This window comes from Hyperolius riggenbachi, chromosome 12, assembly GCF_040937935.1.
Source record: "Hyperolius riggenbachi isolate aHypRig1 chromosome 12, aHypRig1.pri, whole genome shotgun sequence".
Taxonomy (NCBI): Eukaryota; Metazoa; Chordata; class Amphibia; order Anura; family Hyperoliidae; genus Hyperolius; species Hyperolius riggenbachi.
This window is the reverse complement of record NC_090657.1, coordinates 167,762,634-167,782,405: the sequence shown is the minus strand read 5'-3', so window position 1 is coordinate 167,782,405 and position 19,772 is coordinate 167,762,634. Positions and strand designations below refer to the sequence as shown.

Sequence of the window (19,772 nt, the reverse complement as noted above, 5' to 3'; positions counted from 1 at the left end):
GGTTCAAGGATGGCTGGAGTGGGAAGATCATACATTCCGTTTTGTCTAGATTTAGTTTCAGGAACCTAGCAGACATGCAGGAGGAGATGGCTGCTAGGCAGGAGGAGACCTTGTCCATGGTAGTGGTGGATATGTGGAGGTAGATCTGGGTGTCATCTGCATACAGATGATAGTTAAAACCCATGGAGGAGATAACCTTGCCAATGGAGGATGTGTATAGGGAGAACAGTAGTGGGCCAAGGACTGAGCCTTGGGGGACTCCCACAGAGAGGTGGCTAGGGGTGGATGAGGACTCATTGAAGGAGGTTGTGAAGGAGCAGTTGGAGAGGTAGGATGCCCAGGCCAGGGCAAGGTCATGAATGCCCATGGACTGGAGGGACTGGAGGAGTAGGGGATGGTCTACTGTGTCAAAAAGCTGCTAAAAGGTCAAGGAGGAGGAGAATGGAGTATTTACCCTCAGCTTTAGCTAAGGCAAGGTCATTGACCACTTTGGTGAGAGCTGTTTCGGTTGAGTGGGCAGGCCGAAATCCAGATTGCAGTGGGTCTAGCAGTGAGTTGGCATTGAGGTACTGGGTCAGGCGTTTGTGAACCAGATGCTCAAGGAGTTTTGAGGCAAAGGGGAGGAGGGAGATAGGGCAGTAGTTGGAGAATAGGAAGGGGTCGAAGGAGGGTTTCTTGAGCAAGAATAGTACAGTGGCCTGCTTGAAGTCTGAGGGGAAAGTGCCTGTGGATAGGGAGAGGTTAAACAGGGTAGTAAAGACTGGGGCCAAATCTATGAAGTGAGGCTGGAGTAAATCAGAAGGGATGGGGTCAAGGGGAGAGGTAGTGGTATGGGAAGTCTGCAGTACGTGGTTGACTTCCTCAATGGTAGTAGGAGTGAAGGAGGTGAGGTGAGGATAGGGTGGAGAAGGAGCTGGATGGGAGGGGGTGGGAGGTGAAGATTGAAGAGTGGATATTTCCTGACGGATGGAGACAATTTTGTTGGTGAAGTGGGTGGCTAACTCTGTGGTAGAGAGGGAGGAAATGGAGGGTGTGGGGGTGGGTTTAAGCAGGGAGTTGAAAGTGGCAAAAAGATGCCGGGGGTTGGAAGCTTGTGCTCCGATGAGCTTGGTAAAGTATTCCTGCTTTGCATCAGCTAGGGTAGTGTGGAACTGCAGTAGGTTAGTCTTGTACCATATGAAATCCTGGTTAAGTCGACTTTTCCCCCATTGCTGTTCAGTGGCGTGGTACTCTCTGGAGGTTGCGAATATGGGCAGTGCGGCAGGGCTGGGGATTAGGGGGGTGGTTGTGGTGGAATATTGGGGGAGCAGCTTCCTCTAGGGCTGATGAGAGAGTTTGGAGATACTGAGCTGCAGCAAGATTAGGACAGGTCATGGTGGGGAGAGTGGAGGAGAGGGCATGTAGGGGGTCAGCAAGGATGCTAGGGTTGAGCTTGCATAGGTCTCACTGCCATCGACCAGGTGAGTGGGCGGGTGGTTTGGAGCTGCCTTCCGTGAGAAGGTTGAAGGTAATAAGGTGATGGTCTGAGCAGTAGCGTCGTGACGGGTGTGCGGGGGGTGCGACCCGCACCAGGTGGGGTGCTCCCAGCCGCCCTAGAGGGGGTGCGCTGTAATGGAGGGGGAGCCGCGGGGAGGGCAGCCCGACCTCTCCCTCCCTTCCTCACCCCGGGCCGCCCTCCATGCTTCCCCTTCCGAGTGCAGAGTGAGCACGGAGCCGCAGGGAAGCGCTGTACTAAACTACTCACCTCCCTGCTTCCAATCGCCGCACTCGCCGCTGATCTTTTCCTCTCTGTATAGGGTTACACACGCTGCTTCCAACTAAACAGGAAGCAGCGTGTGTATCAGCATCTATGCAGAGCGGTAGGAGACTGGTGGCGAGTGCAGCGATTGGAACCAGGGAGGTGAGTAGTTTAGTACAGCGCTTCCCTGCGGCTTTGTGCTCACTCTGCACTCGGAAGGGGGAGCATGGAGGGCGGCTCGGGGTGAGGAAGGGAGGGAGAGGTCGGGCTGCCCTCCCCGCGGCTCCCCCCTCCATTATGGGGGGGCACCTACCTACCTAATACTGGGGGGCACCTACCTAATCTAACCTATACTGGAGGGGCACCTACCTAATCTAACCTATACTGGGGGGCAGCTACCTATCTAACCTATACTGGGGGCACCTACCTATTCTAACCTATACTGGGGGGCAGCTACCTATCTAACCGATACTGGGGGGCAGCTACCTATCTAACCTATATTGGGGGGCAACTACCTATCTAACCTATAGCTGGGGGCACCTACCTAATCTAACCTATACTGGGGGGCACCTACCTAATCTAACCTATACTGGGGGGCATCTACCTAATCTAACCTATACTGGGGGGCAGCTACCTATCTAACCTATACTGGGGGGCAGCTACCTAATCTAACCTATACTGGGGGGCACCTACCTATCTAACCTATACTGGGGGGCAGCTACCCATCTAACCTATAATGGGGGGCACCTACCTAATTTAACCTATACTGGGTGGCAGCTACCTATCTACCTATACTGGGGGGCAGCTACCTATCTAACCTATACTGGGGGCAGCTACCTAACCTATACTGGGGGCACCTACCTAATCTAACCTATACTGGGGGGCAGCTACCCTATCTAACCTATACTGAAGGCACCTACCTATCTAACCTATACTGGGGGCAGCTACCTATGTAATCTATACTGGGGCACCTACCTATTTAACCTGTATTGGGGGCACCTACCTAGCTAGGCTATACTGGTGGCAACTATACTGGCTACCTATATTGGAGGCACCTACCTAACTAACGTATACTGGGGGCACCTACCTATCTAACCTATGCTGGGGGCAACTATTCTGGCTACCTACATTAGCCCACTGCCTTACAGTTACATTACAGTTACCCCCACCCATATGATGTCATGTCCACACCCATTTTTTTGCTGCTTCGCGCTTCACTTTTTTTGGGGGGGGGGGGGGGTCAGTAAATTATCTGCACCAGGTGTCAAACACCCTAGCTACGCCACTGGGTCTGAGGGTGGGAAGGGTGCGATGTCAAGGTCTGTAATTGTGGTGGATTTAGGGAATATAAGGTCAAGAGCACGGGTCCTCAAACTACGGCCCGCGGGCCACATCCGGCCCGCCTTCTCCTGCTTACCGGCCCGCCAGTCATTCCCCCATCAGGCCGCCGCTGGCCGAGTTCTACACCACTGCCACATCAAACCGCCGCTGGCCCAGTTCAGAAAATCCAGTCCCCGCCTCTGCATGCATGCAGTGTGACTTCGGGTAACCATGGTAACCGCGCTGGGCTGTGACCAAAGGGGCGGTGAAGTGTGCCGAGCGGGCGATCATGCGCACAATGAGGGGAGCTCTTCAGTGTCCTCCGCGCTGGGCTCGGGGAGGTGACGTGTGCCAAAGGGGCGGCGACGTGCGTCAAGCAGGCGATCATGCGCACAATGAGGGGAGCTCTTCAGCGTCCTCCGCGCTGGGCTTGGGGAGGTGACGTGCGGCAAAGGGGTGGTGACGTGCGCCAAAGGGGCGCGAGGATGTGACGTGCTCGCGCTATTCAGAGCGTAGCACTGATAAACGAGCAGTGAATGTGTGTTCTCCTCCTCTCGCAAGAATACCTCGGAACAGTATCTGTTGTACCAGTACCATAGTCTTTTTTTAGTGTCTGCCAGCTTTACAATTACTGAGCCCTGGTAGCTTGCAACTACAGAGGCCTCCACTACACCAGCAGGTCCAGCTGCAGTACAGCAAGCCTGCCAGGCCAGCAGTAGCTCTTGGCAGCCCAGGTGCCCGGTTACCAGCAAACCAGCAGCAAAATCTGGGCCAGCAGCACTTACATCCAGTACCAGGCCAGCAGCATTTTTAGCCAGTACCAGGCCAGCAGCACTTTTAGCCAGTACCAGGCCAGCAGCACTTCCAGCCAGTACCAGGCCAGCAGCACTTCCAGCCAATACCAGACCAGCAGCTGCTCACGCCAGCCAGTACCAGGCCAGCAGCACTACTAGCCAGTACCAGGCCAGCAGCACTACTAGCCAGTACCAGGCCAGCAGCACTTCCAGCCAGTACCACACCAGCAGCTGTTCACGCCAGGCAGTACCAGGCCAGCAGCACTACTAGCCAGTACCAGACCAGCAGCACTTCCAGCCAGTACCAGGCCAGCAGCACTTCCAGCCAGTACCAGACCAGCAGCTGCTCACGCCAGCCAGTACCAGGCCAGCAGCACTTCCAGCCAGTACCCGACCAACAGAAGCTCCTTTAAGCCAGTACCAGGCCAGCAGCACTTCCAGCCAGTACCAGGCCAGCAGCACTTCCAGCCAGTACCAGGCCAGCAGCACTTCCAGCCAATACCAGACCAGCAGCTGCTCACGCCAGCCAGTACCAGGCCAGCAGCACTACTAGCCAGTACCAGACCAGCAGCACTTCCAGCCAGTACCAGGCCAGCAGCACTACTAGCCAGTACCAGGCCAGCAGCACTTCCAGCCAATACCAGACCAGCAGCTGCTCACGCTAGCCAGTACCAGGCCAGCAGCACTACTAGCCAGTACCAGACCAGCAGCACTTCCAGCCAGTACCAGGCCAGCAGCACTTCCAGCCAGTACCAGGCCAGCAGCACTTCCAGCCAGTACCAGGCCAGCAGCACTTCCAGCCAGTACCAGGCCAGCAGCACTTCCAGCCAGTACCAGGCCAGCAGCACTTCCAGCCAATACCAGACCAGCAGCTGCTCACGCCAGCTAGTACCAGGCCAGCAGCACTACTAGCCAGTACCAGACCAGCAGCACTTCCAGCCAGTACCAGGCCAGCAGCACTACTAGCCAGTACCAGGCCAGCAGCACTACTAGCCAGTACCAGACCAGCAGCACTTCCAGCCAGTACCAGGCCAGCAGCACTTCCAGCCAGTACCACGCCAGCAGCTGCTCACGCCAGGCAGTACCAGGCCAGCAGCACTACTAGCCAGTATCAGGCCAGCAGCACTTACAGCCAGTACCAGACCAGCAGCACTTACAGCCAGTACCAGGCCAGCAGCACTTCCAGCCAGTACCAGACCAGCAGCACTTACAGCCAGTACCAGACCAGCAGCACTTCCAGCCAGTACCAGACCAGCAGCTGCTCACGCCAGCCAGTACCAGGCCAGCAGCACTTCCAGCCAGTACCCGACCAACAGAAGCTCCTTTAAGCCAGTACCAGGCCAGCAGCACTTTTAGCCAGTACCAGGCCAGCAGCACTTACAGCCAGTACCAGGCCAGCAGCACTTACAGCCAGTACCACACCAGCAGCTGCTCACGCCAGCCAGTACCAGGCCAGCAGCACTTCCAGCCAGTACCAGGCCAGCAGCACTTACAGCCAGTACCACACCAGCAGCTGCTCACGCCAGCCAGTACCAGGCCAGCAGCACTTCCAGCCAGTACCCGACCAACAGAAGCTCCTTTAAGCCAGTACCAGGCCAGCAGCACTTCCAGCCAGTACCAGGCCAGCAGCACTTCCAGCCAGTACCAGGCCAGCAGCACTTCCAGCCAGTACCAGGCCAGCAGCACTTCCAGCCAATACCAGACCAGCAGCTGCTCACGCCAGCCAGTACCAGGCCAGCAGCACTACTAGCCAGTACCAGACCAGCAGCACTTCCAGCCAGTACCAGGCCAGCAGCACTACTAGCCAGTACCAGGCCAGCAGCACTACTAGCCAGTACCAGGCCAGCAGCACTTCCAGCCAGTACCAGACCAGCAGCACTTCCAGCCAGTACCAGACCAGCAGCACTTCCAGCCAGTACCAGACCAGCAGCTGCTCACGCCAGCCAGTACCAGGCCCGCAGCACTTTCAGCCAGTACCCGACCAACAGAAGCTCCTTTAAGCCAGTACCAGGCCAGCAGCACTTTTAGCCAGTACCAGGCCAGCAGCAGTTCCAGCCAGTACCAGACCAACAGAAGCTCCTTTAAGCCAGTACAAGGCCAGCAGCACTTTTAGCCAGTACCAGACCAGCAGCTGCTCACGCCAGCCAGTACCAGGCCAGCAGCACTTCCAGCTAGTACCCGACCAACAGAAGCTCCTTTAAGCCAGTACCAGGCCAGCAGCACTTTTAGCCAGTACCAGGCCAGCAGCACTTACAGCCAGTACCAGGCCAGCAGCACTTACAGCCAGTACCACACCAGCAGCTGCTCACGCCAGCCAGTACCAGGCCAGCAGCACTTCCAGCCAGTACCCGACCAACAGAAGCTCCTTTAAGCCAGTACCAGGCCAGCAGCACTTCCAGCCAGTACCAGGCCAGCAGCTGCTCACGCCAGCCAGTACCAGGCCAGCAGCACTTCCAGCCAGTACCCGACCAACAGAAGCTCCTTTAAGCCAGTACCAGGCCAGCAGCACTTTTAGCCAGTACCAGGCCAGCAGCACTTACAGCCAGTACCAGGCCAGCAGCACTTACAGCCAGTACCACACCAGCAGCTGCTCACGCCAGCCAGTACCAGGCCAGCAGCACTTCCAGCCAGTACCCGACAAACAGAAGCTCCTTTAAGCCAGTACCAGGCCAGCAGCACTACTAGCCAGTACCAGACCAGCAGCACTTCCAGCCAGTACCAGGCCAGCAGCACTACTAGCCAGTACCAGGCCAGCAGCACTTCCAGCCAATACCAGACCAGCAGCTGCTCACGCTAGCCAGTACCAGGCCAGCAGCACTACTAGCCAGTACCAGACCAGCAGCACTTCCAGCCAGTACCAGGCCAGCAGCACTTCCAGCCAGTACCAGGCCAGCAGCACTTCCAGCCAGTACCAGGCCAGCAGCACTTCCAGCCAGTACCAGGCCAGCAGCACTTCCAGCCAGTACCAGGCCAGCAGCACTTCCAGCCAATACCAGACCAGCAGCTGCTCACGCCAGCTAGTACCAGGCCAGCAGCACTACTAGCCAGTACCAGACCAGCAGCACTTCCAGCCAGTACCAGGCCAGCAGCACTACTAGCCAGTACCAGGCCAGCAGCACTACTAGCCAGTACCAGACCAGCAGCACTTCCAGCCAGTACCAGGCCAGCAGCACTTCCAGCCAGTACCACGCCAGCAGCTGCTCACGCCAGGCAGTACCAGGCCAGCAGCACTACTAGCCAGTATCAGGCCAGCAGCACTTACAGCCAGTACCAGACCAGCAGCACTTACAGCCAGTACCAGGCCAGCAGCACTTCCAGCCAGTACCAGACCAGCAGCACTTACAGCCAGTACCAGACCAGCAGCACTTCCAGCCAGTACCAGACCAGCAGCTGCTCACGCCAGCCAGTACCAGGCCAGCAGCACTTCCAGCCAGTACCCGACCAACAGAAGCTCCTTTAAGCCAGTACCAGGCCAGCAGCACTTTTAGCCAGTACCAGGCCAGCAGCACTTACAGCCAGTACCAGGCCAGCAGCACTTACAGCCAGTACCACACCAGCAGCTGCTCACGCCAGCCAGTACCAGGCCAGCAGCACTTCCAGCCAGTACCAGGCCAGCAGCACTTACAGCCAGTACCACACCAGCAGCTGCTCACGCCAGCCAGTACCAGGCCAGCAGCACTTCCAGCCAGTACCCGACCAACAGAAGCTCCTTTAAGCCAGTACCAGGCCAGCAGCACTTCCAGCCAGTACCAGGCCAGCAGCACTTCCAGCCAGTACCAGGCCAGCAGCACTTCCAGCCAGTACCAGGCCAGCAGAAGCTCCTTTAAGCCAGTACCAGGCCAGCAGCACTTTTAGCCAGTACCAGGCCAGCAGCACTTACAGCCAGTACCAGGCCAGCAGCACTTACAGCCAGTACCACACCAGCAGCTGCTCACGCCAGCCAGTACCAGGCCAGCAGCACTTCCAGCCAGTACCCGACCAACAGAAGCTCCTTTAAGCCAGTACCAGGCCAGCAGCACTTCCAGCCAGTACCAGGCCAGCAGCTGCTCACGCCAGCCAGTACCAGGCCAGCAGCACTTCCAGCCAGTACCCGACCAACAGAAGCTCCTTTAAGCCAGTACCAGGCCAGCAGCACTTTTAGCCAGTACCAGGCCAGCAGCACTTACAGCCAGTACCAGGCCAGCAGCACTTACAGCCAGTACCACACCAGCAGCTGCTCACGCCAGCCAGTACCAGGCCAGCAGCACTTCCAGCCAGTACCCGACCAACAGAAGCTCCTTTAAGCCAGTACCAGGCCAGCAGCACTTCCAGCCAGTACCAGGCCAGCAGCTGCTCACGCCAGCCAGTACCAGGCCAGCAGCACTTCCAGCCAGTACCCGACCAACAGAAGCTCCTTTAAGCCAGTACCAGGCCAGCAGCACTTACAGCCAGTACCAGGCCAGCAGCACTTACAGCCAGTACCACACCAGCAGCTGCTCACGCCAGCCAGTACCAGGCCAGCAGCACTTCCAGCCAGTACCCGACCAACAGAAGCTCCTTTAAGCCAGTACCAGGCCAGCAGCACTTACAGCCAGTACCAGGCCAGCAGCACTTACAGCCAGTACCACACCAGCAGCTGCTCACGCCAGCCAGTACCAGGCCAGCAGCACTTCCAGCCAGTACCCGACCAACAGAAGCTCCTTTAAGCCAGTACCAGGCCAGCAGCACTTCCAGCCAGTACCAGGCCAGCAGCACTTCCAGCCAGTACCAGGCCAGCAGCACTTCCAGCCAGTACCAGGCCAGCAGCACTTCCAGCCAATACCAGACCAGCAGCTGCTCACGCCAGCCAGTACCAGGCCAGCAGCACTACTAGCCAGTACCAGACCAGCAGCACTTCCAGCCAGTACCAGGCCAGCAGCACTACTAGCCAGTACCAGGCCAGCAGCACTACTAGCCAGTACCAGGCCAGCAGCACTTCCAGCCAGTACCAGACCAGCAGCACTTCCAGCCAGTACCAGACCAGCAGCACTTCCAGCCAGTACCAGACCAGCAGCTGCTCACGCCAGCCAGTACCAGGCCCGCAGCACTTCCAGCCAGTACCCGACCAACAGAAGCTCCTTTAAGCCAGTACCAGGCCAGCAGCACTTTTAGCCAGTACCAGGCCAGCAGCACTTCCGGCCAGCAGCACTTCCAGCCAGTACCAGGCCAGCAGCACTTCCAGCCAGTACCAGATCAACAGAAGCTCCTTTAAGCCAGTACAAGGCCAGCAGCACTTTTAGCCAGTACCAGACCAGCAGCTGCTCACACCAGCCAGTACCAGGCCAGCAGCACCTCCAGCCAGTACCAGATCAGCAGAAGCTCCCATAAGCTAGTTCCAGGCCAGCAACTCCCACCAGCCAGTACCAGGCAGCAACTACCACCAGCCAGTACAAGGCCACAGCTACAAGTACCCTTCCAAAGGTAGTCATGTCCAAAAAAAGAAAAATTGACTCTGAGTGCAGAATATTTAAAGAGCAGTGGACCTATGATTACTTTTTTATACAGTGCAAGGAGAGAGCCGTTTGTCTGCTATGTCAGGAGTCAGTAGCTGTATTCAAAGACTACAATTTGCGCCGACACTACGAAACACGACATAAAGACAAATATGATTGTTTGGTTGGACAAGTGAGAAAAGACAAAATATTAAAACTGAAAAATTTACTGTCAACTCAACAAAATACTTTTGTGAAGCAGAAGCAGTTAAATATTTCATCACTGCGAGCGAGTTTTCATGTAGCCAAGCTGATCGCGCGCACTGGCAAACCATTTACAGAGGGAGAATTTGTAAAAGAATGCCTTCTTTCTGTTGCCAAAGAGGTGTGTCCAGAGAAGACTGATTTGTTTAACACAGTGAGTCTTTCAGCACCAACAATTACCCGTAGAATTGAGGAAATGGGGGATAATTTGCATCAACATTTGCAAAAATCATCAAAAAATCTGTGCTATTTTTCGTTGGCACTTGACGAAAGCACAGACGTCCGTGATTCTGCGCAACTTCTCATTTTCATTCGTGGAACCAATTCACAATTCGAAGTCACAGAGGAGCTTGCTGCCCTGCAAAGTATCAAAGGAACTACAACAGGAGAGGATATCTATGAAAAAGTTTGCCAAACTGTTACTGATTTGGAGCTGGACTGGGGTAAACTAGCCAGCGTGACAACTGACGGTGCTCCTAGTATGGTGGGATCTGTGAAAGGAGTAGTAGCACGCATTAACCAAGAGATGGACAAACACCGATATTCGCGTCCTATAGCCATACACTGCCTCATCCATCAACAAGCGCTGTGTTGTAAATCACTGAAATGGGACTCTGTCATGAAAGTTGTGGTCTCTTGCGTGAACTTTATTAGGGCTCACGCACTAAACCACAGGCAATTTCAAGAACTGCTGTCTGAGCTGAATGCTTGCCATGAAGATATACTGTACCACACAGAAGTCCGTTGGCTGAGTCGAGGGAAAGTTTTAAAACGATTTTATGATTTACTTCCAGAGGTATCTGCATTTCTGCTTTCAAAAAACAAAGAAATACCGGAGCTTCAGGATGCAGAATGGAAATGGCACCTTGCCTTTCTGACAGATGTCACAGAGCAACTCAATGTTTTAAATCTGCAACTTCAAGGAAATGGAAAGCTCGTCTGTGACATGTACTCTCATGTGAAAGCGTTTGAAGTAAAATTAGAACTCCTCATTAAACACGTAAAGGAGGAAAACTTTTGCCATCTCCCAATTACTCAAAAGCTGTTGGCTGAAAAACCAGAAGTGGCATTCCCAAACCAAAAATGTGTGGATGCACTGGAAATGCTGAAAAGGGAGTTTCAAATAAGATTTAAAGAGCTTCATCTCCATGAACAGGACATACAGCTTTTCCGGAACCCATTTTCTGTTGACATTGAGATTGTGGATCCAATTTATCAAATGGAACTGGCTGAATTACAGAATTGTGACTCTCTGAAAGACTCATTCAAGTCAAGCAAGCTTACTAATTTCTATGCTTCTCTCGCCTCTGAGACATATCCTAATCTCAGAAAACATGCCCTCAAAATGGCAACCATCTTTGGAAGCACCTATGTCTGTGAACAGACTTTTTCCCGAATGAAACACCTGAAATCCCCAACCAGATCCAGAATAACTGATGCGCACTTGCATCACTTGTTACGGATGGCAGTGACAAACATGGAACCGGACATTGACTATCTCATCAGCCAAAAGCAGGCCCACACTTCCCATTGAAATAAAAATGTGCAGAGTGCATGGAAATAGTTAGTGTTTCTCACATTATCAGTAGCATCACCAATCACCCAATACACAGAAACCCAGGCCAGCTGCATCACTTTCCACCCAGAAACCCAGACCAGCTGCATTGCCTGCCACCCAGACCAGCTGCATCACCTGCCACCCAGACCAGCTGCATCACCTGCCACCCAGAAACCAAGGCCAGCTGCATCACCTGCCACCCAAAAACCCAGACCAGCTGCATTACCTGCCACCCAGACCAGCTGCATTACCTGCCACCCAGACCAGCTGCATCACCTGCCACCCAGACCAGCTGCATCACCTGCCACCCAGACCAGCTGCATCACCTGCCACCCAGACCAGCTGCATCACCTGCCACCCAGAAACCAAGGCCAGTTGCATTGCCTGCCACCAAGAAACCCAGACCAGCTGCATCACCTGCCACCCAGACCAGCTGCATCACCTGCCACCCAGAAACCCAGACCAGCTGCATTGCCTGCCACCCAGAAACCCAGACCAGCTGCATCACCTGCCACCCAGAAACCAAGGCCAGCTGCATCACCTGCCACCCAGACCAGCTGCATCACCTGCCACCCAGACCAGCTGCATCACCTGCCACCCAGACCAGCTGCATCACTTGCCACCCAGACCAGCTGCATCGCCTGCCACCCAGACCAGCTGCATCGCCTGCCACCCAGAAACCAAGGCCAGCTGCATTTCCTGCCACCAAGAAACCAAGGCCAGCTGCATTACCTGCCACCAAAAAACCCAGGGCAGCTGCATCGCCTGCCACCCAGGCCAGCTGCATCGCCTGCCACCCAGACCAGCTGCATCACCTGCCACCCAGACCAGCTGCATCACCTGTCACCCAGACCAGCTGCATCACCTGTCACCCAGAAACCCAGACCAGCTGCATCACCTGCCACCCAGACCAGCTGCATCACCTGCCACCCAGACCAGCTGCTTCATCTGCCACCCAGACACCCAGGCCAGCTGCATTGCCTGCCAACCAGAAACCCAGACCAGCTGCATTGCCTGCCACCCAGAAACAGGTAGTTGTATTTGATGTTTTATTTTCACTACAAATAATAGTTCCGGCCCCCCAACAGCCTGAGTGACCGTGACCTGGCCCCCGGTATAAAAAGTTTGAGGACCTAATCCTAACTGCCCCCTATCACTAACTTGTAGCTTTCAGACCCTATTAGCTAAAAGTATTCTCTGCCTACCCTGCCCCCAGCACCAGAACACCTAATCCTAACTAATGTAGTCCACCAATAATAACTTCCTGAAGTTCTCTTCAGCTACAACAACTCCAGAACATAGAAACACAAGCCGATAAATGAGTTATTGGGTGCCCTATACAGATAAGTTAACTGGCTGCCCCCAAAAGTGGCCCTAGACTAGAAGTGTAATTGTATTACTCTGCGGGATTCAGCTGCCTATCTGGCCGTAGTGTAACTGTAAGTACATTACTCTGCAGGATTTGACTGCCTATCTGCCTGGAGTGTAACTGTATTACTCTGGGGGATTAGGCTTCCTATCTGGCTGGAGTGTAACTGTAAGTACATTCCTCTGTGGGATTCCGCTGCCTATCTGGCCGGAGTGCAACTGTAAGTACATTACTCTATGGGACCGGCTGCCTGCCTATCTGGCCGGAGTGTAACTGTAAGTACATTCCTCTGTGGGATTCCGCTGCCTATCTGGCCGGAGTGTAACTGTAAGTACATTACTCTGCGGGATTCGGCTGCCTATCTGGCCGGAGTGTAACTGTGTGTACATTACACTATCTGGCCGGAGTGTAACTATAAGTACATTGCTCTGCGGGATTTGGTTGCCTATCCGGCTGTTCTGTGCAGAGTATACAGCAGCTTCTTCTTTCTGTGAAGTTATTTGAGAACGCCGGCGATATGAAATCTTCCCTCTGATTAAATGGAATGCTTGTCTGTAAATATTTCCCTCTCGCTTATCACATTTCAGCACCTCTCCGCCAGCCATTTATTCCTCCCGGCACATATTTATTTGCAGGGCCAAGCAAGGTGAAAGAGATAAAAGTCCTCCGGCACAAGGGATTCTCTTAGCAGATGTAAATTGCCTGTAATGTGAAAAGCAGGTGTAATTGTGAATGTAATTGGAATAATGCCCATTTTACTGCGTTATGTAAGGGGGGGGGGGGGGGGGGGAATGACACAGCTTTATAGGTTTTTGCAATAAAAAGTAAGGTTTTTACTTTATCCATTTATCCTTTCCCTAACTTTTATACAGTTAAAAGACAAGAATTTCAAAGCACAATTAATTTAAAGTATACAGGGAGTGCAGAATTATTAGGCAAGTTGTATTTTTGAGGAATAATGTTATTATTGAACAACAACCATGTTCTCAATGAACCCAAAAGACTCATTAATATCAAAGCTGAATATTTTTGAAAGTAGTTTTTAGTTTGTTTTTAGCTTTAGCTATTTTAGGGGGATATCTGTGTGTGCAGGTGACTATTACTGTGCAGAATTATTAGGCAACTTAACAAAAAACAAATATATACCCATTTCAATTATTTATTTTTACCAGTAAAACCAATATAACATCTCAACATTCACAAATATACATTTCTGACATTCAAAAACAAAACAAAAACAAATCAGTGACCAATATAGCCACCTTTATTTGCAAGGACACTCAAAAGCCTGCCATGGATTCTGTCAGTGTTTTGATCGGTTCACCATCAACATTGCGTGCAGCAGCAGCCACAGCCTCCCAGACACTGTTCAGAGAGGTGTACTGTTGTTCCTCCTTGTAAATCTCACATTTTATGATGGACCACAGGTTCTCAATAGGGTTCAGATCTGGTGAACAAGGAGACCATGTCATTAGTTTTTCTTCTTTTATACCCTTTCTTGCCAGCCACGCTGTGGAGTACTTGGACACATGTGATGGAGCATTGTCCTGCATGAAAATCATGTTTTCTTGAAGGATGCAGACTTCTTCCTGTACCACTGCTTGAAGAAGGTGTCTTCCAGAAACTAGCAGTAAGACTGGGAGTTGAGCTTGACTCCATCCTCAATCCGAAAAGGCCCCACAAGCTCATCTTTGTTGATACCAGCCCAAACCAGTACTCCACCTCCACCTTGCTGGCATCTGAGTCGGACTGGAGCTGTCTGTCCTTTACCAATCCAGCCACGGGCCCATCCATCTGGCCCATCAAGACTCACTCTCATTTCATCAGTCCATAAAACCTTAGAAAAATCAGTCTTGAGATATTTCTTGGCCCAGTCTTGATGTTTCAGCTTGTGTGTCTTGTTCAGTGGTGGTCGTCTTTCAGTCTTTCTTACCTTGGCCATGTCTCTGAGTATTGCACACCTTGTGCTTTTGTGCACTCCAGTGATGTTGCAGCTCTGAAATATGGCCAAACTGGTTGCAAGCGGCATCTTTAATAACTGCCCATTGACTTTTCTCAGTTCATGGGCAGTTATTTTGCGTCTTGGTTTTTCCACACGCTTCTTGAGACCCTGTTGACTATTTTGAATGAAACGCTTGATTGTTCGATGATCACGCTTCAGAAGCTTTGCAATTTTAAGAGTGCTGCATCCCTCTGCAAGATATCTCACTATTTTTGACTTTTCTGAGCCTGTCAAGTCCTTCTTTTGACCCATTTTGCCAAAGGAAAGGAAGTTGCCTAATAATTATGCACACCTGATATAGGGTGTTGATGTCATTAGACCACACCCCTTCTCATTACAGAGATGCACATCACCTAATATGCTTAATTGGTAGTAGGCTTTCGAGCCTATACAGCTTGGAGTAAGACAACATGCATAAAGAGGATGATGTGGTCAAAATACTCATTTGCCTAATAATTCTGCACTCCCTGTAGAATAAAACAGCTATGATCCTGCTGGACTACCAAATTCAGACGGACAGACAGATACGGCCAATCAATCAGATGTGGTTGTAGATGAGGATGAGACAAGGATCAGAAGTCAGAGCTGGTGATAGAGACTGCAACCTCAGGAAGATGGAGCATGAGGAGCTGGAGGAGTATCAGGGAAGACCTACAGAAGACATGGAAAGTGAAGGCCAAAGTGATTGCACTCGGATTGGTGGCTTCAAAGCTGGAACAGATCCTAAGAGCAATATCCAAAATATCTGTCCAGAAAAATTCAGTGCTTGAAACAGGCTGAATACTGTACAGAACCCTCCTGCTCCCAGGCCTCTGGTGAAGGAAGGAGATGCATATCTACCAACCACGTAGGGTGAAGGAATTTTTTCTTATCAGAAACATTAACAGACAAGGGGGTTGATTCACTATAACAAATAGTGTGCCTTATCAGAGTTAGTGTGCCATATCAGAGTAGCATATCAAGTGCTACGAACTTATGCCTGCTAATTGGCAATGATGAGAATTCCACTCGTCCTGCCCTGAGCCCCTGCAGGTCCAATCACTTTAAAAGGACATTATCCTGGCACTTTGATTGGCCCAATAGACTGACTGTCAAGTTTTCTGTCAAGTAACAGGCAGCCTATTGGGCCAATCAAAGCGCCGGGATAATGTCCTTTAAAGTGATTGGACCCACACGAGGCAGGATGAGTGGAGCTCTCCTCATTTCCAATTAGCAGGCATACGTTCGTAGCGCTTGCTATGCTACTCTGATAAGGCACGCTAACTTTGATAAGGCACATTAACTATGATAAGGCACATTAACTCTGATAAGACACGCTATTTTTTTTATAGTGAATCAACCCCAAGGTATACAGTAGTGCAGGTCATCAAACTCATATTTACAGAAAAGGAGAATTATGGTGGGGCATAGGTGCAGGGATATAAGACATACAGGAATATGGTGGTGGTGGTGGTGGTTGGGGGGGGGGGGGGGAAGAGTTTTGAGTCCAGGAGAAGGACAGCTTGGGAAAGAAGGGATTCTTGCGCCTGAAGGCTCTGGTGGGGATGGTTCTGTAGCGGCAGCCTTACTAGAGAAGTAGCGCCTACCGGGGTGGGAGGGATCCTTTGTTATTCTGTTAGCCCTGGTCCTTAGTCTAGAGAAGTGGAAGAGGTCCAGAGGTGGTTGGGGAGACCCAGTGATCCTATGTGCAGCATTAATGAACGTTTGGAGTTTGCATCTATGACCTGCGGATGTGCCAGTGAACCAGACGATTACTCTTGATATATTTTATAATTTATGCACAAAAAATTACCTAAAGGTTACTAGCGCTAGTACTTTGAGACATCTCTGACTTTTTTTTTTTTACAATTTTCATGGAGCACTCTCTATTATTTGAAATAACGTACTTATATTATTTTGCTTATTAAGATTCATGTAATACATTTTTTATAAATAAATAATTGGGCTTTTTATTTGACAATCAGGCATATGCTTGTATTACACGTACTCTATTGCCTTCTGCTACATAAAATGTACTGTATTTTTTCTCGTATGTATTTGCATTGCTCTAGACGGCGTCATGCTCTGGGCATGAGGAAACAGTCATTTCTTTGTAGTAAATAAATTAGGTCATTAGCGGAGAGGCCACACAATGCTGCATTCTGATTGGCTGGAATCTCTCTGGAACAGCCAACATTTAAGTCAATGGAAAATTTCAGCATCTGTTTGAATCTTGAATCCTTTTAATTCAAGTGTGAAGTAAATTTTTCATTTCCCTGCGAGAGAGAACACTGAAATATATATATACTGTATGTTCCCGACAAAATGAAGATTTTCACTAGTAAGTGGGTCAGGCAGGAATTAGACTCCCAGTACAAAGTAATCCAGGTTATGCTGCATCTGAAAGAAGTTTTCACTTGTAAAACTCCAGGATAACATTATAAATGTCTTTGTATCCCTTCTCTGTTTGTGAAGTTAAAAGAACAAAAAAAAGAAAGATCTTTATTCCAAGTAGGTTTATTTCCATTTAAAGCAGAACTTAACCACCAGTATTATGAATATTTTTATTTGCAGGGAGTATTACTAGCCTATTGGAAATGAAAAAAAACCTGAGACAAAGGGAGCAAGTGAATTTATACTTAACTGGGGCTTCTTCCAGCCCCTTGTAGTCTGACAGCTCCCTCCGTGTCCCCCTGGTCCCCTCCGCTGAGCTGCTGTGATGTCCGCAATCCAGCTGGGTTGCGGGTTACTGTGCATGCGCTGTTCCTGACCGCATGCCTCCTCCATCGTGCTACCATCAACGGGAGCATACTGCACAAGCAGTTACACGTCTTAACAAATTGAGCATGCAGAGAATGTTCCCGGCTGCAAGAGTGCGTGCGATTGGAGAGGCGCCCAGCTGTGACAATGCTTAGGCAGTAGGCCCGCAACTGAGTTTAAAGGGGTTGATAGAGGCACAACAGAGGGGGACAGGAGGACATGGAGGTAGCTGACAAGACTACAGGGGGCGGAAAGATAGTAACTATGGGAGAAGGTGGAAATATCACAATCTCTTTTAGGTTGGAAGCGGGCATGGATTTACATCACAGGAGCCTATAGGCACAGATATCCTGGCACCTAAGACTTCACCCTCCATGGACCTACAAACTCCCACCGAACTGCACTGCAAGTGTGCTGGCTGGCCCAGCCGTCACTTCTCCCCTACTTTCCTTGCCCGTTATAGCTACAGGCACAGCTGTCTCAACCACCAGGCAGATACAAATTTTGCGTACATGAAAAAAGGGCGTCGGGGAAAAAAGCGCCCGGGGTGTAAACAATAAGCAGTAATACCGTTTATAAAAATATTGTGTTGTATTTCGTTTACAAATGTTTTATAGATTTAGAAATCATGAAATAATGTGTATGAAATCGCCAATTGTGAAAACAATAATCTTCACTGTTTCAAAAGTGAAAATTATAATTAAGTTTGTTAAAAAAAACAATAATATATGTTTAATAGTTATAATTGCAGATTATTGTGAATAACCTTCATTTATCATTTCTTCTTATAATAAAATCTGAAAATATTGTTTTATATTACCTATCTATTTTAATTAAGATAACTGATATAACTTAACGGTATGTTTGTTTAGGCTGAAGTTCCCCTTTAAAATTGCATGAAATTTTTAAATCGCAAAGCCTTCATGAAAACAGAAAACTCGCATCGCACCAGTGTGTACATGTCTTCATGATTTTCATAATTAATTAAAAGACCTTGCGATTAAAAAACACGAGGGATTTTAAAAGCGCAGCAGTGTGTGTACAGGCCCTAACGCTGAGGGCACCTCTGGCTATCTAATGCTAAGTAGCTAGTGGTGCCCCCAGCGAAGATCTAATTTGTGGAATGTCGGGAGCTGGGTGAGCAACCTCTCACACATAAATCACACTGACAGCAGAGCATACACAAAAGCTGAAAAATGACAGGCTGGAAAACACAGGCAGACATTACATACACCGGCGCAGCCAGATGACATCACTTTAACCACGGGCGTAGGGCCCGAGGTCGCAGCGGTCGCACCCGCGACTGGGCCCGGCTCCTGCAGCCTGAGGGGAGGGGCCCGGGGGCCCCGTCTGTGCATGTGTTTATACTGGCAGCGGCTCCGGCGGGCTCCATTTGCGGCTCAAGGACACACAGTGCGTGCAGACACATCCACGCACTGTCTGCCTGCCTGGTCTCCCCACCCTCGCTCTCAGTCTCCTCAGACAGCAGCAGCCACTTCAGTGTGTGTGACTGTTATACGTCACACACACACAACAAAGTCACGCTGTCTGGGCTGGCTCGCTCTGATCTCTGAGGAGATTACTCGTCATCTCCTCTCTGCAGCTGCTGTCACTCACTCCATCCTGACCTTCCGGACCGCCCCCTCCACGCTCCAGTTGGCCCTTCACTGATCTCTGGCTGGCCTGGCTCCTCCCACATCCCTCGAGTGAGCTGCAGGTTCAGCCAGAGTCAGTGTGGGAAAGTCGTGTTTGTCGCCTGCAATCTGCTGCCATAGACAGTCAGTGGGGAGGTCGAGGAGTCCGGAGCTTTGTAAGTCCAGGCTGCATTACCTCTCCTACTGTGTCCCTGTCTCTCTCCCTAGTCCATATGGCTGTCTCCCCCCCCCCCCCCCCGTGTCCCTGTCTCTCCCTATGGCTGTCTCCCCCCCCGTGTCCTTGTCTCTCCCTATGGCTGTCTCCCCTCCCCCTTGTCCCTGTCTCTCCCTATGGCTGTCTCCCCCCCCCCCCCCGTGTCCCTGTCTCTCCCTATGGCTGTCTCCCCCCCCCTCCCCCCTGTCCTGTCTCTCTCCCTATGGCTGTCTCCCCCCCCCCCCCCCCCCCCCCCCCGTGTCCTGTCTCTCCCTATGGCTGACTTCCCCCCCTGTGTCCCTGTCTCTCCCTATGGCTGTCTTCCCCCCTGTGTTCCTGTCTCTCCCTATGGCTGTCTTCCCCCCCTGTGTCCCTGTCTCTCCCTATGGCTGGCTCCCCCCCCCCCCCCCTGTGTCCCTGTCTCTCCCTATGGCTGTATTCCCCCCGTGACCCTGTCTATCCCTATGGCTGTCTCCCCCCCTGTGTCCCTTTCTCTCTCCCTGTGGCTGTCTCTCTCCTTGTGTCCTCGTCTCTCTCCCTGTGTCCCGGGTCTCTCTGTCTCTCCCTGTGTCCCTGTCTCTCTCCTTAGCTGTCTCTCTCCCAGTGTCCCTATGTCTCTCCCTGTGGCTGTCTCTCTCCTTGTGTCCCTGTGTCTCTCCCTGTGTCCTGGTCTCTCTCACGGTTTCCCTG

General features: G+C 51.6%; 1 protein-coding gene across 1 annotated transcript; it reads left to right on the top strand.

Moving 5' to 3' along the window:
• Positions 1 to 9,297: 9,297 nt before the first annotated feature.
• LOC137541011 (general transcription factor II-I repeat domain-containing protein 2-like) lies at positions 9,298 to 11,100 on the top strand. Its single transcript, XM_068262162.1, has one exon. The coding sequence runs from the start codon at positions 9,298 to 9,300 to the stop codon at positions 11,098 to 11,100; it is 1,803 nt and encodes a 600-aa protein (XP_068118263.1).
• The last annotated feature ends 8,672 nt before the right edge of the window (positions 11,101 to 19,772 follow it).